Consider the following 27,135-nt stretch of genomic DNA (forward strand, 5'->3'; position numbering starts at 1 on the left):
CATTGCAGCCAACACATGGCCCCATAGACTTCTAGTGGGCATAATCAGGGTACAGTGAGGCATGGTGAATGCAATGCTCACCAGCCGATGTCAGAATGGCTTCATACAAATGCACAGATTGGGGCAGATTTATCAAGCAGTCTGAAAGTCAGAATATTTCCAATAGCCCATGGCAACCAATCACAGCTCCCCTTTAAAATATTCATGAGCACTGGTGAAATGAAAGCTGAGCTGTGATTGGCTGCCATGGGCAACTGGAAATATTCTGACTTTCAGACTGCTTGATAAATCTGCCCCACTGTTTATGGCCAACTATGCACACATGATTATGTAGTTTTAAAAGTAAATGAAATACTGACTAATAAAAGACAATATTTATGAATATATCTATATAGCAGGTCTCAAATGAAAAACACTCCAATTTCACAAAAGAATTAGGTGCTTTATTTAGTCAGCCACTTGCATGATGCAAACCAATCACCTTGACAATACAGGAATTTAGATGCATTTAAGTACCAATATGAATTTTTTTCAACAAGATATTTTCTTTAATTTATCGTGTATTTTGTTATAACAAAAAAAGAGAATAGAACAAACATTAAAAATTTTACCTTAATAAAAAAAAAAAGTATGCAGTGCACAACATTTCTAAATCGCCTTCACTTTCATAAGTAGGCTCATAAACAATGTGCAAATAACACAGCTATTCCGACTCTGGCTTCTTATTTTAATTAAAGTCAAGTGGGTCCATTGAGGGCACAAAGTACCTTCTTTGCTGTAAACATCAAGCAGTTTTCACAAAAAAAAAAAAGGAAGCTCAACAGCAGGTTTGGGGAAAGGAGGGAAAGACAAGGACAACGGTCGATACAGAATGTGTGTCCCACCACAGGTGTGGACATGTCCACTCTTATGTGGCACATCCCAATCCAGTGAACAGATAGAATAATGCTGTAGTATATATAAGGATTAGGTGGACCCTTTACTTCTTGCTCTTGACTGTTGATAAATATACAACATATAGGTATATATTAGTGTATACGTGTCAAAGAACGTAAATCAGCAATTGGCAGAGGTGTGGTGATTACTCAGACAATATGGCCACATTTAATGTTCCTAACAGCTTTGGGGAATCACTTCAATAGGAATACAGACTTAACACATGCAGTAATATTTCCATCTTTAGCTTGTTGTACATTAAAACTTTGAACATAACCAGTAGTTTGATGATACAGCTTGCCGGACACAACTTTATTTATATAAAAAAAAAAAAAAAAAAAAGAAGAAGAAGAAAAGACAGCATTGTCACATCAGATAATGTGCTAAAAAGATAAGGCTAAAACCTTGATTTCATTTATCACCAGCAACATTTCAGAACAGCATTTTTCATTTTGGATGGACTTAATTACCCTGAAAAAAGCAGCAATTATGTCTCAGTGAATATACTTTATAGATATTTTATACTACAACACCTGCTCCCTGGCAAAGTCTTCATTCAGTAGGATATGTCTGGGAAACAGAAAGAACGTTTTGTTTATTCTGTCTTCCACTTCATAAATCCAATGAATTGGTCTACGAAACTACAACCTCAAGTGCCCCTCCCCAACATCTCGTCTTCTGGAGAAGAAACCAAATGACCAGCATTTTGAAACCTCCATCATTCACGCACAAAATTGCAGAGAGGGTTTTGGTGGATTACCAACAAAACTGTCCTGCCACTCATTTATAGAACTTGTGACCAACATGTCTCCAACTGCAGCGCTGGAGTTGGGCTCAGCTTGCGGATTAACTTAGAGTAAGGTCCCTTACTTTCTCGAGCATGCTAGATAGTAGTATCTTTATAAAAACTTCAAGCAAAGTGAAGCAGTAGGCGGTGAGCTCAGGTGAACCGAGGCATCTCACACTGCTCACAGCGATTTAGTGCCGGATGATTGAGAAAGGTACAGCTATTGCAGTTCCACGGAGACCCTTCAAAATCTTCATCTCTTGCCGGTCTTGGACTGGATCTGTTTCGATTAGCTGCCAGAGAGAATAAATAATGGCACAGTAAGCAAGACAATATGTAAGGAAGCCGGAACTTTACTCTGTGTGTGTAACTTTGTGACAGTTTTCTAGTTCTGTAAGGGAAACCCACAAAGTGGGTTGCAATGTACAGTTCTGAAATTGTGTAATTAATGTGAAAGACTGTACAGTATTGTTGGTCTCCATTCTAACAGTTGTATACATTAATGTCCCCCCTCCACTTCCCGACACATGTCACATCAGATTTAATAAGAGATTCCAAACCTCTTAGTACATTCTGATCAGCACTAATATGCCACCGTAACTCCTCATGCACTTTTAGGAAACCCTCAAAAAGATCCATAGCACGTGACCAGAGCGAAATTTTAATTCTGAAAGTATGGCACAAATTCATTTTTTTTACATTTTAAGACACTAATTGTAACAGAATACAGTAAATACCTAGTCCGCATAACTCGGCAGATTCACTTTTGAAAATGCAGCAGATGATTGCTATAATTTTATGATTTCTTAACAAGTTAAAATTCTTCAGGTTTTAAGTGTAACAAATAATATAGTAAAATGGCAACTAGTAAAATAGTACATACGTTTGTCCACAGAAGTTGGATTAGGAATATCAGGTGGCTCAACTTTTAATTTTGAGGTCACGCTTATTCTTCTGGCTTTTCGTTCACCCGAGGAGGATTCAGAAGATTCTTTAAGATCAAACAAAAATAATAACATTTATTTTTTAGACAAAATTATATCAGACAAAACTAAAGAGGGGTAGGACTAATTTGGAGAAAAATACAGAGTCCACACATCAACAAATAATGCATAGCAAACACAAAAAGAAGACAGTTGATGTGTAAATTGGACAACACAGTTTATTTACATAAATTCATAACATTTAAAAACACTTAAAAAACCAGCTAAGCTGGAGTCACGTACAAAACCTCAGAGGAAGCCTCATACTTTTGCTGTACTAGTGTTTATCTTCTCTATGTATACATATTATAACCTGTTCATAAGTATACTCTTTTTTTGCTCCTTTCGATACTATTTGCACTTTGATGGCTTTATCATATATTTGATTATTTTTGGAGCAATATGGCTACATTATCCATAGTGACTCCAGCTTTGCTGGTGTTTAAGTGTTTTTAAATGTTACATGCATTTATGTAAATAAACTACTGTGTAGTCTAATTTACACATCAACTTTCTTCTTTTTGTGTTCAAAATGATATCAGATAATTTTGCTTAACAGTAAGCGTGATGCACCTAGGCCGGTCATATAGTGATCACTTTTACAGCATTTGGGAGGCAGGGTATGATAGGGAAGCAGCATATTTACAATGTTATGCAATATAGTTGCACTAACGTACAATGCATACGTCCCCCTAGGAAACAAACATTTATATAGGGCAGTGGCTCTAGACCTGTGGAACACATACCCCTGAGGCGACATCCAACACCTTCAGAGAGTACATGACACAGTTTAAAAAAAAAAAAAAAACTCAATACACTAAACATGGCCAATAAAAGCCCTGTCCCACCTGTAGCCGCTTATTATGGACAATACACCTAATGCTTCCTGCAGGTGAGCGATCTGCCACCAATAGCAGCATGCAGGCACCACAACTTCCCCATAATAAAACATGGCTAAATAAGAAAAATAGGTTTTGCCTACAGGTGTATCTCTATGCCATTTTATCTCTATGCCGTACAGCTCCAATTGCTTTAAACCCTATTTATACTAACCCCCCCCACTTCTCTTTACCTTGATCCCGGCACTGTCCATCGCTAATCTTGACATGCATGGGAGGCAGGAGGTCGCAGCGGCATGGAACGCCGGACATTACATCCCCGTGCTCCATGGCGCTAATTATAACTTTCTTTTCTTGCTGATCCCAGCGTGTCAAGATTAGCGACAAACAGTGACAGGATCAAGATGAAGAGTAGCATGAGTGAGCATTAATTGGTTTGTTTCATTACATAATGAATTCAAATGCTTTGTAGGAAGAATGCTTTTTGGCTACAAAAAAAAAAAACATGCTATCAGCTACTACACGTCAGTAGCAGGAAGTTATAAAATTCTATAAAAACGACTATTTGTATTGGTGCTTTTTTAGAGCATGTTCTAGATACTGGTATGTTCCCTTTCTCATCTCAATGCCTTTCCTCCTAGTGTTATGCTGGGGTATATTATGAGACATTAGCATAAAACTTAAAAATTCGGACAGGATTCTTTCATGTGAGTTTTGTTGGAAAGTCACCTGTGTTAAGGAAGCCTATTCAAGGCACCGGAGGGTGTTCCATTGAAGTCTACAGGGTCCATAGAATTTTAGGCTATCATGCTCAGTCTGATATCTAATATCTATGAGGCCCTTAACAGTTCAAGGGGTACAAAAATAGAATTGTAACACTCAAGCAACATTGGGTTCCATCCCTTTTAATACCTTTTTTACACGAGTTGGGAGGTACAGCAGGACCAGGAGCTATGTTATCATAGAAGTTGCTCATTGCCTTTGCATCAAGTTTTCCCACTCCTATTAGAAAGAAAACAATATTAAAATAAATATTCAAATAAGTAATAAGAACCAACCACTACAGCAAATACTAACAATTTTTTTTATTTAACTGTATTTTTATGGATTTTTTCTTTTTATAAACATACCAGTTACTACTGCAAAATATCGCATTGTACATTGTATGACAGGAATATCCCTGGTCGCAGCCAGGATGGCAAATTATTATAGAACATCAAACCATACAACAAGAGAACAGTGTAACAGTAAGGCAGTGTTATCTGAACACTGTATGAACACAAGACAGGGGTAAGACACAAAGGGGGTGTTGGGGGTCAGACCAGGTATCTCTAATACAGCGCACTAGAAGGTTTACTGGGCATTGATAGAGCATTGTTACTTAAAGGGAACGTGTCACCAGGAGACCCATTTTTAACACTCCCCCAGTCCCCACAGAGCATAGTACATACGCTGCCAAAGTGTTTTTGTATTAAAAATTGGTTTTACAGAAAAAAAAAAGATATGTTATATTGTACCTTTCATTAGCATCTGCTGTGTGACTAGGCAGTTGCCAAATGGGAGGGTCTGGAAAGGAGCAGATCCCCTCCCACCCTTGGGGAACAGCTTCTCCATGTGACCTTTTCAAATATATGAAAACAGCCATCACTGGGCTTAGCGACACCCCCTGCTCCTCTACAGCCAATCCCGAGTGTGGGGAGTTATTCATATATTTGAAAATATAGAAAAATGGGTCTCCTGGTGACAGGTTCCCTTTAAAGACTGCTTCTGCTTCTCCAGAAATCATCCCATGGGGCCCACACTAAATTAAAACTCTCCAGTTTGTTATTCAACAAGGCTTTCAGATGCTCCATTGTGCGAACATCCTGTATCCTAATACTAACAAATTTAGCATAATTTAGTGAATAAATAAAAATAAATAAATAAATAAAAATAAATGAGGCAGTGCAATCTTTAAATAATTCAACATTTTAGTATTATAACATTTTAGGATTGAGTATGTCCAATGAATAACAAAGATTAGGAGATTCTAACCCAAAATAGAGAAGAAATATATTTGCCCTGCTGACACTATTTTACGTGTATTGTATCTATTAAAATACAGAAATAAGCTCACATCAGAATCTCTTATTCACTGGTATTTTGCCATATTTCACCACAGCGACTGTCATCGAAGAGCAGAGGGTTTGGTATGCAAAGCTGCTTAATGCAAAGAGTAATGGGCACTTAGGCACCATCTTTGGGGCACTTGAAGGACAAGGCCAAGCTAAAAGAGTCTGTTGTTCTTCTAGTGTGTATACGTAGGGGATTGACTAAGATATTTCAATACAAATGGATTGTTAATTGCATCACAGTATACTGATATGGTTAATTGGGTCAATTTCTGCTGCCAGGTTCCCTTTAAAGTTGGAAGCCTGGTACATATGTTGTGCTGGTAATCAGCAGCCTTATGACTTGTCTCTTCTCCAAACGACACTGAAGATCGATATTAAAAAATAATCCTGGAAGGAAGACCACTTTAACCAATGTGAATCACCAGTGGATTTTCTTTAATAGTCGGAAGATACAAAATATTTAAAGACATGACCAAATTAAATGAAAATGTCACTCAATTGCTATTGAATATCATTAATCCTGCAAATAAAGCAGGTATGTGAAAAGTTACAAGATTTTGTGTGAATAAATAAATATTAATGGATACTTACAGGAAGAATTCTGCAATTTATTTGCAAATTAATTTTCTGGGACACACATCAAGAAACAGTTTTGTAATCATTTACCAAGCTTTTATGATATCACTGCATATGTATACCAGAGTTAGACTGTCTCTATTGGTTTCAGTAGGCTGTAATGCAGGAGTTCGTTTTTGGTAACTCTACTATGCTCTCTTCCAAACCAAACAACTGCTGTAAAAATAGCAGTGGACATATTTTGTAAGGCTTAAATCTAATCTCGTTTTTTCTCTGTGTTGTAAGGATGTAGGGAGGATTAATAACATATCCTTACAATAGAGGGCTACAATCTTATATGCCCATATATTTAGATATGTTCTTCAGTTCAGTTGCTTCCCCCAGAAAGCCATAGGAGAAGCAATCATCAGCAGCAGGAAGCAATTTGCTGTTACCGATGTTACAGGTGTCTTCCCATTGACGCAACTGTCCGTATTTGAATCACTGGGGAAACGCCCCCAATGTGCACTCAAGGGAGGCGGGCTATGGATGCAATACAGCTCCATCTGTACTAAAATGGTCTGTGCTCTACAGCAGGAATTTATAGTGCAGCCTGCTGCACTTTTTCATCTGGCATTTCCTGCTGGATGTGATACATACGGAGTAGATGGAGGCAAAAGGAAAGCCTCCGTCTACCTATATAAAGTCTATGGACACATTCAACGTGTATGCCAGAAGCTTGCCTTGCGTACACACTGAATGTGTGGAAAAAACCTGATGGGAGTTTAAATATCTTAATTCCTTTAATATCTACCTCTTGACTGAAGCAAGTCAACTTCTTTCAGTGTACAATCTATATTGATCTGGAGCTGCCTATTCTGGCTCCTCAGTCTGGTCATCTCTTCTGGCTGAAAAGATAGATGAAATATGAGATATTCAGTAGGCACAATAAATAAATGCATATTTACCAACCCTCCTTCATCTACTACATATAATCATGGATGAGATGATCCATTCTGTCTACGCAACTGGAAAACAAGCTGTGCTACATTATTGCATTAGGGTTATCCTTTACAGAAAAACAGACATTCAAAGCCCCCAAAAAAGTGACAAACCATAAAACTGCAGACTTAACTGAACAACCACAGTGGGTGCGTCATAAGAATGGAAAGGTAGTAAACATAGTTTACGGCAAAAACCAGGCAGTTTAATTAGCATATTGGGTGTCACCGCTTTATATACATTCCCATTAAACTGTTTGTTCCATGGCTTTTACTACAACAATATGCTGTACATAGCAGTAGGGCAATCTTAACTCACAACTAGAGCCACCAGTAACCGGCTCCCTTCTGGTCCTTAGCGGCTTCAGATGATCTCCATCTATGTTTCAGGAAGGCAGATCTGACTAGAAACATTCAGCTCCTTGTCCATCAAAAATAAATAAAAAAGACACAAATGCACTCAAATGCCTCATGTTTTTGTGTGTAAGTATGGGGGTAATTTACCAATATACATCTGTTACTAGTTCTGCACTGATTTCTTGATATGTGAAGTGAAGCCTCCTGTCTTTTACCTCATCAGCCACACATTCCCGTCCATGAAATGGCCACAGATGGAGGGTCCTATGATCTCTTACAGGAGATTGTTCATGGACAGTTAGAGATCACATGACCCTCCATCTGCAGCCATTTTATGGTCAGCAATGTCTGGTCAGGAGGCTTTACTTCCCCTATCATGAAAGCACTGAAGAACTTTTAATAGATGTATATTGGTAAATGACCCAATATCCTGCCCCCCACACATTACAAAAAAAAAAAAAAAGAGGTAAAGTGGCCAACCCCTTTAAGCATTCCATTACATATGTCAGGCATTCATATATTTTGCAACATCCTTTTTTACGTACATTTCTCATATTCAACACACTATTCCCTTAACACATACACCTCTAGACATATTGCCATTTTCCTTTTTTATATACTCTTCATTCTATCTTTATCTCTCACTCTTCCTCGGTTTTGCTCTTGATGATCGAGAGAGTCTTGTTATTACTACTGGTGCATCTAAGCATGGAACGCACAGACACCCCTTCCAGCTTTCTTCCCATGCCAGATACTACTTGGTGGTTTGCGCTCCAGGTTGACACACACTACCGGAACTTTCGGAGGTCGACTTCCGGTCCCAGCTTGATATAATGTCGGTGATTCATCTAAATGCCGGCTTTCTTTCTGGCAGTGTTTACTTCAGCCTGGCGCTGCACAGCGGCTTATTCTACTCTTACTACCCCACGCGTACCTTGCTATCCAGTAAGAATATTATAATACCCCATGTCCTCAATGTGCCTCAGCAGTTATTTCTATAATTGCATTCCCCTGAAGAAACCTACAGCATTATATGTGATCATGTACGTTTCTTGCCCATTCCTATGTCCTTCTGGATCCCAATGCCCCCTTATTGTTGTACTGTATCTACATAACTATACCTATGTCCCCATACTTCAGTATCTACATGTACTATACTTCTACGTATAATTCCCTACATTTGGTCTCCTACCTTATAATTTTGCTCATTATGTCATTTTCTCACACTGATTTCCATTATCTTCTACAGTAGTATTGTTGCACTATATTTTTTTACTTTATCATATTTGCACTTGCCAGTTCATCTAGTCACACAGAGGCTTCCATAGGAATGAACAGAGAAACAGAATAGGGGTTCACACACATGAGCTATGTCACATGATATGGTCACATGATATAACGGGGACAAAAACTCCCCTTTCCATTCACAATTATGTACCGTTCTGATCTGCCACAAAATAAAAAAAAAATATTTGGACCGTTCCTTTAAGCTCTGCTCTATGCAGAAGACTTTACACATAAATTGAGCCATCAGATGTTGTAACAATGGAAGCCATGAGACCAGCACAAACCAAGCCTTACATCATGAAGCCTTCACCTTTACTACAGACACATGTGACACATGGGGCAGCTTACAGTGGGTATTGATGTGGTGCAGCTCACTCTCCTTAGGCGCCTTTGCATCAGATCGTGCTCCATTCCATTCACTTCTGCCTTTAGCATCTCCAGACCCTCTTTTTCAAGTTTCAGCTCCTTAGCCAGTCTTTCCATTCTTGCACGTTGGTGCAACAATAAGGCTACACATAAGAACATCAGAATTTATTAACACCGTTTTTTTCATAAAGACAATATTTTACTTTACGTCAGATGGAAGCAGTGTCCTTCATTACTATTTACATTTTAAGCAATCCAGCTTTTACATTTACAATCGGATACTGCAGAAAATCCAGGATACAATGCTGCTTAACAACTTATGGATTTCATAGATTTCAAAAATGTGCAATATGCAGAAAAACATTACTTCATATTTTTTAATAAAAGTTAATGCGCTTTACTTGATATTTTGTTACTTCAAAAAGACAAGAAAGTCAGCCTTAGAAATGGCCAGCAGGCCCATTGCATTTCCATCAAATATCTCCAAAAGGGTTTAAAATGACACTTTATGCAAACTTTCTGGGTTATTACTAGCACACTCAGGTTGGCTTCTAAGTGCTTACAAAATGTAAAACACATATTTTAAAAAAAGATATTCTGTTTCATGCATCACCTATTTAGCTGTTCAGTATGTGATGTGGAGACCTCAAATAACCACCAATAAAGAATTATACCATTTCACTTTTATTTACTTGCAACAAATAAAAATCTTTGAAATCATTTTTGACGATAAGCGTAAACCGCAAATACTTCTTTGTCCTATTTTCTCCCTCTCTGTACTCTGAGGTGTCAGCATATTGTAAGACATCTATGTTAAGTCTTCAGTTATTTGCATCAGTTATTTTGTGCCTAAACCAGGTATAATGTCAAGACTTGCACCCGTTCTGTGTGAATGACTTCTCCTAGTTTTGGCTCAAAATAACTTAAGAGGTAAAGATGTGAACAAGCCCTTAGCGATCAGTGTAAAAGCCGCAGGGCTGGCATAAAGAGCTGTATCATAGGGCATTTTACAAAGACACAGTCACTATCAAAGAAAACCTACAACTTACAGATTCCAGTTTATGCATCAGTCTTCAGCTACTCCTATACATGCTGGTACTGCTGTGCATCAAGGTTTACGAGGCAGTGACTAAGCCCTCTCCTTATTGTCAATACATTTCTCAGAAATTTGTCAATTTATTACACATTTCTCAGGTCTAACTTCACTACATAGGAACGTCATATAATGTGACAAATACATGAGCTACATGTGTTGTGTCAATGCAGAGCCTGACTTTGTAGTTACAGTGTATACCTATGAATGTAAAAGCATTTGTAGAAAATACCTCTATAAGCACCAAAGAAGACATTGAATATTACACATACCTTCTAAATCCAGGGAAAGTAACCCTTTAACACACAAGCAATTCATATTTATTCTCTGAATGCAAATGCTAGCATTAGTGGCATAATCCCACATGGATTATGGATTAAGCACAGTGCATACTTCTGACTCACAGAAAACATTACACAATGTAGATACACTACAGGCACCATAGAAACATTACAACCAGAGTTGCTTGTTGGAAAATGTAATGACCTGTCAGATGGGGAGACATGGAGGACCTAAAAGCTGCAGGAGGTATCATTGTATAAAGCCACCAAAGCATTTCAAGAATATGAAAAATCTGGAGGACCTACTATAGAAGGTTACCAATAGACAGTAGGAAAAATGGGGGAGATTTACCAATGTCTTGTGGATTAGACCCGTGCAGACAGGGCCAGACTACAAGGGTGGAGCGCCCCGGGGCCCCCGCAAAATGTGGACAATTGCACACATTGTTTTTGGTTCTGAGCTCCCCGGTCATATCCAGATTATCATGTGCCCCAAAGACTGCTATAGCGCCTCTACAAGAGTCTATGATGTTGATTTACTCTTTCCCAGAGGCTGATTTAACCTCCAAAAAAGCTTGGTGATTTTCTTGTTTAGGCGCTGGCTCTCGGCAGTAGGGATGTGCAGTTTCCCGCCTGCAACACAGACACAGAGCAGTCACCTGTACAGAGACGTCTCTGCTTCTGCCAGCAGAAGGGAAGCTGAAGCTATGCCCCCTGAGCCCTCACTGCTGCCGGTCACTGTCATCTCCCAGCTGCTCTGTGTCCCCCGTCATAGGGTATATAGGGAGCAGCAGGGAAATCACATTACACTAAAGAGTGGCAGGGCATGGCACAAGCAGGAGGACAGGACATGTGACCACTACTGGGGGTCTCTGCTCCTCCTCCCCTCCTGACCCGTCTCTCAAGTTCTAATATATACAGCTGCACATGCACACTAGGAGACCTAGCAGAGTCTCAGGCGATCTGAGAGAAAGAAGGAGAGTGGAGGAGTGCTTGGTTCTAAAGGTTTTTGTTGTCATCTGTGGCGGGGGTCCTCTGCCTGCTCTGGGGGTCCATTGCCTGCTGTGATGTTCCCACAGGTTTGTGTTACTGACCTATTCCCTGGGAGTTCATTTGATTAATAGTGGTTACCTGAGCCTGACATAAGTTGTATTTAATATAAGTACAAAATAGTTATGATTGAGATTCTATGCATGGGTGAACTGCATGGGACACAGGAGGTGACAGTGCTTGTAAAATGGTCACAAGAGCTTACAATCTATGAGGAGGAGGAGGAGCACAGGAGGTGACAGTGCTTGTACAAAGGTCCAGGCATTTCAAGTAAGGGATAAAATAAATAAATACCCCAAAGAATCTGTGTTCACATTGTATTGAAACTCATTCTATTGAACAAAATCCTCCCCGAACCAGAACACTTGTGCTCAGTAAGTAGCAACTTTACGCAAGTGCATTGGTCAGAAGGCATACGTTTTTGGGAAGGACCGTCTCCTGATAAACTTTAGTAAAAAATAAACAGAGTAAAAAAAAAATAAGTGTTATGCCCTCAACCCCCCAAAAATAAATGAAATAAATTTAGAGGCGGCAGCCCCAGCCTGCTCAGTGTGGGGATGTAGGGGGTTAGGGGCTAGCTAATAACAATGTATACGACTAGGATTTATATATTTGTATTACTGAAAATTCCATACTCTTCCTCAGCTAAAAATACTCCTTGAAAATGGTGAAAGGTTTATTATTATCCTTCTGGAAAAATGTTGTGCCCCGACTGCAATAAGTCCCCTGCTCTGCCATAGACCATCAGAGGTATACTTTACAAAGATGGCAGCGCCCTGCCGCTAGATGCGCAGCGTGTGATGTCACAGCGCCACCATTTTGATTGCTGGGGAGGCTGTATATAGTGATTGCTGGGGAGCAGTATATAGCCCCACCAGATTTTGCGTCCAGGGGCTTCCACCAACATTAATCTGGCTGTGCGTGCAGACTATGACTGCTGTGCCAGATTTATCATGGATAATAAATCGGGTCCTACTTTGTACCATGAATAACTTGGTTTAGATCACGGCACATGACTTTTTGCCACAACCAGTAAAATGGGTAAAAGAATTAAACGCGCAACTCTGATATCTTTAACAAAGCTGTAGTTCATGACATTAGGAACAACTTTGCCCATTACCTGGATTTCCCATGCCCAGCAGTTTCTATGATATCCTCCTCAATTTAGCCTATACATGCAGTAGATGTCTCTTCCGATTGCGCTGCTCATCCCAGGTGAGACTAGTTGTTTACACAAAGAATACAGATATGGTGTCACAGAAGGGAGAGACTCTCCCACTTTGCTCATTCTGGAGGGAGGAGGGTAAGTAATTTAATGGTCTGTGTAGCTAGTAGGAGAGCCCTGTGTATTTCCAGCAAAGGTAAAAAGGTGAGGGGAAAATGTGTTCCCCAGTCAGTCACTCCATCCCAGTCTGTAATTTTGCAGAACTTTTTCTCTCTCTCTCTCTGCACCTCAATTGGTGTCAAAAACTCCTCTGCAACAACCCTCCCCCACTTGCTCTCCAAACACTTTTTACACAGCAGGAAAGCCCTTACTCCACACAGACTACAGTCTACACTTCATGTACTTATTTCATTGCTGATTTCTACTACTTATTACATGCTTCTCTACTGATTGAAAGCTGCCAGTCTAGCCATTATATAGCTATGGTATGTACAGTTTTGTTGGAATCTCACTAGGTTTACGGCTGAATTACTAAAAACAAAGGCAGCATGAAAATTGTGGGATCCTAAATTTTCCTTTCTGCAGGGAAAAGACAGGAAAAGTTTACTGATGACAAGTTACTTCAGAACAAAAAAAAGCTATAGCAGCCCAATAAAGAAAAAGGGCATTGTACTTTTGGGTTTTAAAAAGGGAATCACATATGACAATTTGTAAAAGCATTATGAAATCAGAGTTTAAATAAATTTAATCAACGTGGTGTTATACATTCCAGATTGTCCGCTTGGAAACTTGGCAGCAAGTGAGATGAATAGGTCAGCTAAAATGGAAACCAAAACAAAAAATTCCTTACACACCAATAGAAATACAAAAAACAGACAGAAAGCCAGAGGTATGAATGAAAGAATAGCTCTCAACAATGATTGCCATGAGAAATACACTAGAATGCTACCTGCCTCAGGGGAGTGTACACAGCCTTCTTTTTTACTGGCTAATATAATGTGCTTTTATCATCTTATATGCGTGGGAAATCTTCAATTAGTGACCTGTCCTGGAGACTGACAATTCATTGAGAATAACCAAAACCCAAATCACCAACCATATGCAAAAATCTGCTGTGGATTATGGGCACTTTGCATTCTGCCTCTTTTGTTGTAAGAATGTTGCAGATCTTCACAACAGATTTGAACTCTCTAATACAATGATGGGAATCTAGGGGTAAAGGCTACCTGCAGACCAACATTGCAAAGATCATGGGCCATTTGCATCAGTTTGGTATCCGTTTTTTTAAGAATGCTCATAAACTATAGTCTGAGTGATATGCTAAAACCGGATCTGACTAGGATATGCCCTACTGCAAATTGGTCACCTTCCTTTAAAATAACAGCAACTGGTACTTCAAAAGGCTTAGCAATTAGTGCAAAAACTGAAATTAAAAAAAAAAACAAACAAACATAGGAGTACATGTACCTTCGTTTTAAATTCCACTCCTGCCCCCCCCTTTCTGCTGGTCAGATGTGTTTTAGGGGTTGTCTTTTTAATAAATCATTAGTGATTTTGCAACTTTTTGAAGCAGCTTTCCTACGCCCAACAAGAATTGTTTTGCCTTTGTACAAAAATTGCAACTCTAACATCTGCAGAAAACTAGAAAATGGCAAACTTTGAAGGGTAGTTATCTAAGGCGCAAAAAAAAAAAATTTTCACAGTGGGTAATGCAGACTAGAGCATCTCAGCTTTGTAACTATATGGAAATTAATTACTACTTGCAATAAAGAGTACAAAATTAATACCTTGTGTATATGCATAATCATCCGAGCCAGAACTTGAACTTCTGTGGTATTTAGGAACACCTTTTTCTATGCCTGGTATTGACATCAATGAAATGGGCTGTATAGGTTCTGGAGCTCCTGGATGCTGATCTTGGTCCACAATATTCAAAAGATTTTCAGTGGGAGCCCGTGCAACAGTGATTTTTAAAAAAGCTGGGTTAGATGGGGACATTAGTACACGAGGAGAAGGGGTTGGAGAGCCAGCGGTGGCTGGTGGTTGAGTGTATGTAATATACAAAGGGTTAACACCATAAGGAGTCTTTGGCTGGCCAGGCATGACTCTTGATGGAGATCCTGACCTTGCATTTGAGGCATATGCAGGCTGCTGGCTCCTCTGGGAAGACTGATTATTTATTGGTGAAGGACTTCTATTCATAGCAGTTCCAGGCCTTTGTGGCGACTCCACTGTAATCTCAATCTTGTTCATAGGAGCCTTACCTATGCCAGACCCATAAGGAAGATAAGATAAACTACTTTGCTTCGGATAAGAAGGTGGAGCTTGCTGAAAAGAATGAGGTGAAGCTGTTGATGGACTAGGTGGTAGAAACACATGTGAAGTCTGGTGGCTTAATGGATTGGGTTGCACTTGATGTTGAGGAGAGCTGTAAGGAGAAGTGCACTGAGATGCGGGAGGGGAACAGAAAGCAGACTGTGGAATCTGAGACTGCTTTGGAGAATACTGTGTAGGTTGATAACCTTGAGTGTACAAAGGAAGAGGACAAGGACTATAGTTAGGCAAAGGAACTGAAGGAGACTGTGTCCAAGGAGAGTTCTGAGGGGTCTGCCTCCCAGGAGAATTTTGTGATGACTGCCTTATGTAAATAGAATTCTGAGTCCCGTAAGGATTGCTCTGAACTTGAGGAACAATTTGTAAAGCTCTTGGCACATTGTGACCAGAAGGTATGTTTTGTGACACTGTTACGGTAATAGGATTTGGACTATAGCGAGGTAAGTGCATATATGTTGGAAGCGGAGCTTGCATAGCGGACGTGTTAACACCTTGCTGCTGAAGAGACTGTGGAGGTGGAGTCGGAGAGTTTCGATTCTGGTCATTCAAGAAAAAAGGGTTGAAATTTTGTGCCACAACTGCTGGTGCTGAATGGGGTTCAACCAAGCAGATAAACTTGCCAGTGGTGTGCTGCGGGTCAATGTGTCCATCACTTGAGCTGTGAACCAATGGCCGGCCATTTACTTGTGTTCCATCTCCTCCCTGAAAACTGGTGCCTGAATGGATACCAAGATTGATGTGCAAAAGGCTGCCATTGGTTCTATTGTCCTCTTGGTTATGCCCCTCTCTATATAGGTACTTGCAGCTTTCTTGACTCAGAGCTCTGCAGCAAGCTTCAATATTGCCATTGTTCTTCAGTTAGATATTTGGAAAAAAAGAAAAGAAAAAAAAATTAGAAAACCACAAAGCTTATGTAACGTTAGCATCTGTGACACAACAGAATCATGCATTACTAGAATTAAAAAAAAATTATTTAATATAATATTAAACTTTTTTGGTTGAAAAATGCAGTTTTGGCATAAATGGAGCAACGAAAAAATAAAAACATAGGCATGGGTGACTTGCGTGGGCATAGCCCTTTGTAATATAGCAGTTAGTAAATTGTGGTGACAGATTCCCTATGAAAAGAAAACAGCATTGGTTGGATACAGGTTTGACTCCAACTATGGGCCATGTAAAACTTTTTTTTTATTTTTCTTGTTGTAGCGCTAAAGTAAAATTGAATATCTACAAACCAATCCCTTTCTAGTACGGAGATGCAGCTTCTTCAGGCACAAAGGAATCATCAAGTGGCTAACTATTTTCAAAAAAATCATACTAAGGCACATTACAAAATTGCGTTCATCCCTCTGTTAATGGTTTCTTTGATTGAAGATAATAACACTTGCACTTGGACTACACTTTCCTCCTCCGTCTGTAATTACGGAGGTCCAAACGCAGTTGTGAACTGGACCATGGAGGAGCAAATCTTCCCATTGTAACTATATGAAAAGTAAAACCCATAATAGGCGCACACAGTTTGGTTCCTCCTAAGGATTGTGATTATTCATTAATTTTGTGATTACATGAAGTTCATCAATTAAGATGTGATTGTGGAGGCATCATACCTTCCAAAAACCGTTTTGGTTAGGGAAATACCTTCCAAAACAAAAAACAAAATGTATTTTTCTTTCTGAAGTCAAAACTAGGATGAGTACATGAGTTATAGGGTCCGTAATCTAAAATAGCTTAAATTGTGTGCCAACTATAAAACTATTTAGCTCTAGACCAATAATCAAAGTTTGCGGTCTCCAATATATTGGGGCACATTTACTAACCTCTGTGCAAAGTCTGACAGAAAGCTAGCGCACATTCTTTGTAGTGCAAACTGCTTGCACAGGTATTCAAGAAGGGTCTGTGCCACATTTGTGTTGTGGATGCACTATACTTCATGCAATACAAATTTCTGCACTGATAGGGGCATTCTGGTGCTCACTCGGATTTAAAATGCAAAGCCCAACAGAATTGTGTTGCATGCTCTATGTTAAGGGTGCACAAAAAAAAAAAAAAAAGTGGTGCACTCTGTCAGAGTAGTGCAGTGGGTGCCAGATTCATAAGGAACAGGCACCAGAAATCCTGAATATGGAATATACTTTTCTTAGTAAATGTGCCCCATTATTTTTTTTTTTTTATTGGTGCTAATTTTTTGAGTATTTCTGACAAACCATTTTACTTGTGGGCTGTACCTGTCCCATAAATACTAATATCTTTCCTTGCCAGAAGACTAATGAGGAAGCATTGATTAACTGGTAGCTATTGTTCTCCACGGTGCCAAGAAATAATTAGATTTACGATAGGTAATTAGGGACGCCGGATTCTTTTTCTAGCAGATTAAAACTGAAGCAGCACGACACAGACCTCACACTACGCAGTATCACCCTGAAATAGACTGGATCGAGGAATGACTGACAGCATAGTAGTATCATGGGGACATTACACCAACTGGCTGGTGCCTTATTTATTTTAACCCACCAAAAGAGCAGTGATGGTGGACCTTTAAGTGACCAAGGGCCCAAACTGCAACCCCAAACCACCCTTATTTATTCCAAGGTGCTAACCAAAAATTAAAGCAGTAACTAATTGCTCCCTGTTCATCAACCACTTTCAATCATATTAACCTACTGACGACACTAACACAGTAGAAAAAAAAAGGAGGGAGAATTTGCACCATCATTGTAGCTTCTTTCCAAAGTCGCTGTGTACACGAAGAATCACGAAGAACCAGCAGGAAGACCTCCAGAGGTAATTTGGCACTATCCACACATTCTCCCTCTTCTCCTCTAGTCCCAAGTAGTCAATAAGTATCACTTTAAAATAGCACTGAAAGCTGCTTGGAACTACAGGAAGATTTTTTAAGTACTGTATGGTGTGCTGCGGCGATGGACTGGCTGCCCACAGTAAGGGCGCAGAGTGCCGGCTCTGGCACCTGTGCCATAGGTTCGCCACCGCTTCCCTAAAGTGTTTAAAGGGAACTAATCGTCAGCAATTGGCCTAATAAACAACTATCAGTATATTGTTAAACATTTTAGCACCTTCTAGTTTTCTTTCCCTGTTCAGTGTGATGTCATCATCTAGAAAATAAACTTTGAAGTGAGATGTAAATTGTTTGTATGAAGTCAAAGAGGCGGAGAGTTTAACACTGAAGTCACCTCCTCTGAAAGCCTCCTCCTGATTGACATCATGCATCAGGACTTAGAAATCTGGTTAGTGATGTCTCTGGAAACAGGACCATCAATTACAGCAAAGGGGGCTTTTTGAGGAAGAAAAAAAAACTTTACTTCAGTCTTAAAATTTCAACCTCCATGACTTTATACAACCACTTTCCATCTCACTTTCTGGATGCTACTGGGTGATAAAAGAAACATGATCTGGAAGGTGTTCAGCTGCTGCTGTTCAACATACTGGTAGTGAATTGTTTATTTGGTCAATTTTTGATGACAGGTTCCCTTTAAAACCTAGAGAGTCTGATCTCTCAAGATGAGATCACAAAGGTTGACCTTGGGGGTCCAAATTAGCTTACATGACTTAATGTAACACTAGCCACTGGTGCCAGTACTAATTGTGGGTGTTAACAGTGGGTTTCTAAAATAGCAGACACCCTCTCTTCATGTAGATGGCCTAGTTGTTAATAAGACCTGAAAAGCTCTATTTAAACAAGACTTAGCGCTTTTTGCAGGATGAGTTAGCAAATAGTTGACACAATCTTTGTATTTAATATTTTAAAAATTTCATTAAAGAGACCGCTTTCCAAGAAGTATCTTTATTAATACATATCTGGCAGTGTATATGTACATGTATCCCTCTCTTTCTAACCTGCAATTATTCTGTGCATCCTCATGTCTCCTCCTCAGCCATAGAGAAAATGGTAGTTCCAAGTCTGTGTTTTCTAGAATATTGCATATTTACAACATTACAAACTCATTCAAGTTATACAAGAAGGCCGTTCTCGGTAGAAAGATGAATGCAAGATAGGACAGAATAATGCAGCTGGAATTGCTTGCCAGTTAAGCACTAAAGGATCTGTAGGGTAAGGATTGGTCTTGTCAAAGTGTCTCGATGTTTAATTGCATTTGGACTGAAAGCCCAATCTGCAGTGGCCAAACCAGTCACCTTTGCTAAGAAGCATGTTGTATGAACAGAGAAGTGGTCAACAGTTCATTTTAGTAATGAAAGAAAGTTTAATTTATTTGGGTTTGAGGGGAAACATTATGCTCAGCAACAAACTGGGCAAAGACTGAATCCAAAGTGTGTAAAGAAGTCAGTGAAACGTGGTGGGGGAAGCGTCATGGATTGGGGAATGTTTTCTGCAGCAGGAGTTGTACCTGTCATACATACTTGAATGTTCTGATACAGCTACTGAGTGTATGCAACAACAACAAAACCTGGTTCCTTCCTGGTGATCATCACTCAATCGGCCATTAATTGTCATTCAGATCAATGCCTCCTGTCACACAGCAAAATGGGTAAAGCAGTGCCTTGAAACAGAAAACCTTATTTTTTTTTATGTCAGGGCTGGGGAGGGCTAGTTAAACATAATAAACATGTACTTACCTCCTCCGGTGCTGCCGATGTCCCGCGCCGCGGCCCGTCTTCTCTGTGCGCCGGTTTCATTACACCGGCGCACAGGGAGCTTCCGGACGGCCGGAAGCTCCCATGCGCACCATCTCTCAGCGCTTACAACGCTGAGAGATAGGGACGCATGGGAGGAGCCGTCCACATCGTGGACCGGAAGCTCCCTGTGCGCGGCTTCCGTGCCCCTGTAAACAAACAGGGGCACGGATCGAAGGGACCGCGGCGCGGGACAACGGCGGCGCCGGAGGGGGTAAGTACATGTTTATTATGTTTAACTAGCCTTCCCCAGCCCGGACATAAAAAAAAATTAAACCCGGATAACCCCTTTAAAACCAGGAAATGACCAGCCTAGTGTCCTGATCCAAACCAAAAAGAAAACCTTTGGAAAATCCTTTGTGACAAAGTTATGGCCAAGAAGCACACAAGTGTCATAAAACTGAGGAAGAGACAAAGTAAAATGGACACACACATCACAGCAGAGCAGTGCGAAAGAGTAGTGATATCCTGTGGCTGCAGATGTGCTAAAGTCATTCAAAGGAAAGCCTATCTACTGATTGGTGACTGTTGTAAGTTTCAGAAAACATAATTATAAGGATTGTCAGTGCTACAGTCATTGCTGTTCTCTGTGGCATGGTGTAATCCTTACAAAAAAAAAAAAAAAATTAAAAGTTTATCAACGGAAATCACATAATTTCAGAAAAAAAATCATAGGATCATACATTCTCTAATTTTGATCTCCAGTGCACAACTTAAACATGTAAACAGAGCTTTACAACTTAAGACAATTAAACAATACTCTGTTAACACAACTGAACAGTAGCCACATAAAGGAAATGTATCATCAAAAAATAATAATAGGAATTTTTTTTTTTTTTACCAATGCCATGCCACTTTCTATATTTCAAAACAGTACTACCCCGTTTCCCTGAAAATAAGACCTGGTACAATAATTGTTCAATCTTAGCAATATAAGGCCTCCCCTGAAAATAAGACCTAGTAGCAGTCATTGCTACAGCTCCCCCCACGCAGTACACAAGTATTAATATATCTTTTATAGGTTGTGACATGGGTGAAGATTTTGTGGAATAAAAATCACTGACTGTTGCAGGACAAATGCCCTACAAGCAGCTACATGGACACGAAGTGGTCATTTAAGATAAGTGCTATTGCTAAACATGAGAGATTGGGGCCAAATATTCCAATAGTTCAGAGTTTGGAGAGTTATAAGGATGTTTGAGAAGTTGGTTTTTTGTTCATCAATAAATGTAAATTCTTGTTCATGGAAAAATAAGACATCCCCTGAAAATAAGACCTAGTGCCTCTTTAGGAGCAAAAATTAATATAAGACATTTTATTAAATTAGGTTGCAGTTTATTTACACCTCATATATACACAAAGCATGCCTAGAAACCTCTACATAGACCTTGGTTGTCCCCAAACTACTGTCCTCTATGGTCATCAGGCTGCTGTAAAGCAAATCATTAAATGCCGTTTCCAGCCAATCATGGACAGAAAAAAAAAAATACAGAATATACACCAATTAAAAACAGTGACGAGTTTTGGCTTTATTAAGTACAAAAGAAAGTTGATGATACTTTTCCTTCAACTTAAATAGAATGTTAGTAAAATAGTGGATTATGGACAATATAAAGAGTATAACAGATTATAGATACACATCACACTAGCACATACCTGCATCATGCACTGAGATACCACTTCAAGTGGGATCTCAGGGAAGCGTTGCTGAAGTTCATTTAATACCTGGATGTCAAGATGATGACTGCTCTGTGCCATCTCCGGGTGTATAGTGGATTAAGATGAGAAAGGACAGGACTCAAAGCGCCCACCAGTGGTTGTGGTCTTCTGACCCTTCCGGCATTTTCTGCCACAAATTAAAAAAATATATACTTTAACAATATTGACAAATTATATTTTATATAATGATTTTTATGTTACAAAAGCAAATATGACTATAAGCAATGATATTTGGTTGAATTGTACACATTTTCAGTTTCCTTCTAATGTTGGGATAACATTTACCTTTTTTTTTTTAATATTTTCAGATCACTGTCAATATCAAATAAAAAGTACAACATCCAGCAATTTTCACCAAGATCAGCAGTTACCTCATTTACAGACTATGGATGATGTCAAAGCAGGTCTATAAAACTGCTCCTCTGCATCTCATAGCACAGAGGAATCATGAAGTGTCTGCTTAGTGATAGGTCTAGGGAGTGATAGGCCCAATAGCAAAAAATTGGCTAAAATTGCAAATGAAGGGGTTAGAAATTATATTGATTGTGTAAACATCAATATGGGATTAAAATTTCATAACTTTTATAGTAAAACCCCTTAAAAGTTGAATTTGTATGCAAGTCAGAACAGGTATGTTTTATAGTTGTAATTCCAGACAATTTTTTTTTTGTCCTAGTGACAATTGGATTTTTAAACCCCTTACCGACGCGTGCCGTTGTAGTACGTAATCGGGGAGCCGTTGTCATGACCACCTCGGGTCTTCGGAAGACCCGAGGCGGTCTTGTTTTTACCCTTTCATTACAATGTGGCATAAGCACATTGTAATGAATAAGGAGGAAAATCCGCATATACTGCCATACTGCAGTATGGCAGTATATGATAGGATCGATCAGACAACCTAGGGTTAAGGTACCTTAGGGAGTCTGAAAAATAAAAAAGTCACCCCCCTTTCCCTAGAACTGATGGAAATAAACTGTTAAAATCCTAAACACATTAAGTATCGCCACGTCAGAAAATGCCAGATCAAACTATAATAATGGGTTTTCACTGTGTTTAACCCCATAACAGAAAATAGCGCCCATTTTAAAAAATATTAAAAATTCTATAAAAAGTGATCGAAAGGTCGTACAGTCCTAAAAATGGCAGCATTGAAAACGTCATCAAAAGTCGCAATGACAACACCCACAGCTCCGTACACCGACGTATGAAAAAGTACCAGAAGAGGGCAAAATCAAAAAAATTTTTTTTTCTTTATTAGAGGTTTTAATTTTTGTAAATGTATGAAAACATTATAAAACCCATACAAATTTGGTATCCCCGTGATCGCAATGACCCAAAGAATAAAGTAGACATGTAATTTGGGTGCACAGTGAAAGCCGCAAAATCCAAGCCCACAAGAAATGGCTCAAATGCGTTTTTTCACCCTTTTCACTGTATTTGGATTTTCCCGCTTCCCAGTACACAACATGGAAAATTAAATACCATCGCTATAAAGTGCAATTTGTTACGCAGAAAACAAGCCATCACAGAGCTCTTTATGTGGAAAAATAAAAAAACTTATAAAATTTTGAATGTAGAGAGTGAAAAATGGAAGTGAAAAAAACTAGAAAGGTCCAGGTCGTTAAGGGGTTAAATTTTGTGCAGTCATTATTTTCAATAAAACTTAATAACAGACACCTTACAGCTGATCATTGCAGCCTGGGACTAAAGTAAGGTCTGTCTGTAACTAGGGGTTGTCTGTAAGTCGGGTGTCCTTAAGTTTAGGACCGTCTGTAATCTGGGTTTGTACATTTTAGAATTTTCATGTATTTTTTGCATCTTATAGCAGTTTGCTAAAAGTGGTGGAGTATTTATTATAAAGTCATAATTTTGTACCCAACAGGCTGTACTTTATGAAAATAAAAATATTAACAGGATAGGAGCGTTTACTTTATGCGCTATATACACTTAAACACATTATTCCATGACTTTTGTTTCATCATTTTTTGAAAGTGCAAGTTCTGGTAATTGTGGTATATATAAAACAGTAAACAGTGACTTATTTTCACATCCTTATTGTGTGTAAACCTAGATGTGCGTTTTATGCGTTTTTATATTTTCATGCATTTGGGTTTTTTTACATTTTTTTGGTTTTGTGGTTACAAAATTACAGGCTGTCAACAGTGGAGGCTGGCATGAGCTGTCAACTGTTAAGCAAGACAAAAGCAAGTGCCAGTTTGTCCGATTTTGAAAATATATCGCTTTTAAGGATCCATTTACTTTTAATGTTTGTAATCCCTATACTTTGCAGGTTGTGATGGTCTTACAATTTATAGCTGAAAAGCAAATTTTGGGCGTTTCATTGATTTTATGATGATTTCCTCATGTTAATAAAGGACAAGGTATTTATGAACACTACACATCTTCATCTATTACATTTAGGAGCTTCTCAAAACACATCGAGAAATTGAAAAAAAAAAAAAAAAAACCAAAACACGTGTAAATCAACTATTGCACCCACACAAATACACAAATAAAGATGAAAGCAAAATATAAAACACCAGAGTTTCATAATAGTGCTTTTGTCTATAAACTCCTTCATGCAATTCTGAAAATGTGACAAGTCTCTGCTTTCAGAAAATATATGATTTTTAGGATTTTAGTATGACTCTTTATGTTATAGTTTTGGTGTTAACTGCAAATAGTAAAAATTCAAAATAGCGAAAATCTGTCAAATAATGGTGTTAATATTCCTAAAATTCCAGGCAGCGGAAGGGTTAAAGAATTATTTAAGGACACTAGATTGTGAATAGATTTTTTTAGTCTTCAGCATGTCTTCCATGCAATGGAAAAATGTTTCTGTTACAGCTAAATGTAGCCTAACAGATGTAATAAATAATAACTACCGTAATCTAAATGTATTAACTTGGAAGTAATAGAATGTTTTATTATACATAGAAGAGTGTGCAACACCCTCGCCGATGCAATGGCGAAGGAGTGCTTGCGAATAAGCCCCACAGCAGGTCATCACATTACACAGGGGACATTGCAGTGGTTAATCCTGCTTGGCAAGGCAGAAGTTAATCTGTGTATGATGTAAGATTCTGTCATCCAATGATCTGTGTTACATCCTGTCTCTGTGAGCTGAGAGGTAATTGGAGGAGCAGCCACCACCTGACCAAGGGGAGATAATAAAACCCCTGGCCAAGAATATTCTAGAGAGCAGTTAGCTGAGCAGTAGCTCAGAAGCAGACTGGAGTCTCTCCAGTACAGACTCTTCGGAGTCTGTACAGCTAGCACACCAGACCAGAGCAGGAAGAGCCTAGCCCCTGCCTGAAGTGGAGCTAATAGCTAGGTAGTGAGAAAAGGGGTATCATCCTACCTTCAAGGGTGATACCTGAAGATATCCAGGATCAAGCTGAAGCATCCTATTAGGACACAGCTACCTCCCAGCCTGCCATTGCATCGAGGCTGGTGATCTACATCCCGTGGCTCCCTCCAAATACCTCTCCAGTACTCCACCATCTTGTTAAAGGCACGTTGCTGATGTTCCTGTCGGTTCCAATAAAGAACTGTAAGTGTTTCTGTTCAACCTCTGCCTCCGTCTGGTCCCTGCTACTACAGCTGCCATCATCACAGGCACCCTGTCCACTACACAGAGACTCATCCTCTAGAGACCAAAGGGTTGCCCCAGGGAGATCCGCTATAGCAGCCTCTCCCTCATCATTTCTTGCCAACACCACCCTGCTGCAGGCGGTAGGACAGCCCTCCGGTTCCCCATACCAAGCACCGTGACACTAGCGTGCCTAGGCCGCAACCGCCAGCCACTCAGGTACTGCGGGCCCCGGCTGACTCCAGGCCCCGAGAACAGGCTAGGCCCCGGTGGGGGATGTTGCAAGTGTACACTACAAAATGTGAAATTTTAAAAAACTGATCAAAAAAAAAAAAATCTGTTTTTCTAAAGTGTGGTCTTAAGATGGTCTTTTGTTGACTCATCACACTATATAATAAAGTGTCTACATGGAGATTTAGAAATCTCTATGAGACTGTCACTAATTAATTACTACAACAAAGGTGAGGTTCACAGTCATGAGTATATTTGGGGGGGGGGGGGAAGAGGAATAAGGAAGAAAATGGAAGTAGAGGGGAAATGAATAGAGAAAGACAAGGAATAAAAATGAGAAGAAAGGAATTTAGGAAGTGTTAAAAGGCAGAACATAAAATTACAAGAACCACCAGAGCAATTCACCCCAAGAATTAAAATACTACACAGTATTAGGAAGACAGTGATGCCACAATTTCATTAACTTTAACATAGTTCCAGAAGGTTCAACTCCACCTCCTCCACCAGTAAGAAATCTGACATGTCTGGAAGCTATTCCAGCATTACAGGTGAATGGCTCATATGCCAATGGTGCTGGTTGACTGACCAGGCTCCAAAAATGTAGGAAGTTAATGGAAAGGAAGGACAGATCAAGCACTGTTTTGGTGATGATAGGAGAAACCGATAAGTGATATTCAGAAAATGACCTTTTGCAAGCAGTTTAATATTGTTAAAGAGAACCCTGCCATTAGAAAGTATTGCCTCTATCCCTTCATTGTCCCTCTACATGCCTGTAAACTTAAGCAATGAGGTCCTAAAGCTGTATGCAAATGACCTGTGAGATGTCCAATGAGTCATTATCATATTCAAGCTGTCCAGCTTATTCATGAGTGGGCGGCACAGCCACACACTCCAGCGCTTGACTTGACAGCCTTTATAATGATGTGAAGTATAATGCTGTAATGGCTCCTCCATGTGCCACGCCCCCTGCAGCGTGTGTGTGTGTGTGTGTGTGTGTGTGTGTGTGTGTGTGAGAGATACAACAGCTCCAGGCAGCCATGTTATAGCAGAACATGTCAGGTACATGTGCAGTTGATGTCTGTGTCTCACACATGTGTATTAGGAGGTAGTGTATGTCAGCAGATAAATCACAGACACCAGCAATGCTTTACTATACATAACACACAGACATGAGCAGGGGGAGGAGAGGGGAGGCGTAACAGGGGTGACATCACTGCCTCTGACCAACCTCATTTACATAATAAAGAAAAGATGATTTTACAATGATTAATGTATGAATTTGGCAAGATAAATACTGAAATGGAATCCTTGTGAGCTGCTCCAACAGGTAGAGGTGACAGAATTCGTGACAGAGACCTGATGACAGGTATCCTTTAATTTAATATGATTCTCTAACCAAAGCATTATCATTCTTCCTATATACACTTATGTAACCTGCATAATGTTTACCTTAACTCTACATCTAGAAATTTGCCTGCTATGAGGACTACTACATTATCTCTCTACCACTTTCTTCTGTAGAGACTTTGCTAAAGTGCCATCAAGGTCTATTTGTAGATAAAAGAATGAAATCACTTGGAGCTTTTCTTAAATATAATAATATAAATAAATAATTTTAATAAATATATAAACAAATCTCTAGCGCAGAGGATTATTATTATTTTTTTTTAATCGCAATGTTGTCCATGGAACTTTGGATATACTGCTCACTTCAGGAGAAAGAAGCACAGATAAGCTGCTATACTTACAGGGGTATTCCAGGAATATGAACATCTGATACAAAAACCCATGATGCTAT

At 39.3% G+C, this 27,135-nt stretch overlaps 1 protein-coding gene across 3 annotated transcripts in view; it reads right to left on the bottom strand.

Annotated features, from left to right (window-relative positions):
* Positions 1–432: 432 nt before the first annotated feature.
* The window catches only part of TAB3 (TGF-beta activated kinase 1 (MAP3K7) binding protein 3), a 42,245-nt gene continuing 15,542 nt past the window's right edge, over positions 433–27,135 (bottom strand). For 2 of the 3 annotated variants that reach the window (XM_072135910.1, XM_072135909.1), the window contains exons 2-8: positions 21,452–21,641; positions 14,602–16,000; positions 9,208–9,368; positions 7,029–7,122; positions 4,458–4,547; positions 2,607–2,714; positions 433–2,016 (exon numbers count right to left, since the gene is read on the bottom strand). In XM_072135910.1, the coding sequence (XP_071992011.1) occupies positions 1,877–2,016; positions 2,607–2,714; positions 4,458–4,547; positions 7,029–7,122; positions 9,208–9,368; positions 14,602–16,000; positions 21,452–21,553 (2,094 nt within the window). In that variant the 5' untranslated portion in view covers positions 21,554–21,641 and the 3' untranslated portion in view covers positions 433–1,876. The remainder of the gene's footprint in view (positions 2,017–2,606; positions 2,715–4,457; positions 4,548–7,028; positions 7,123–9,207; positions 9,369–14,601; positions 16,001–21,451; positions 21,642–27,135) is intronic. The other variant, XM_072135911.1, reaches the window with a different exon arrangement.

This window comes from Engystomops pustulosus, chromosome 2, assembly GCF_040894005.1.
Source record: "Engystomops pustulosus chromosome 2, aEngPut4.maternal, whole genome shotgun sequence".
Lineage (NCBI taxonomy): Eukaryota > Metazoa > Chordata > Amphibia > Anura > Leptodactylidae > Engystomops > Engystomops pustulosus.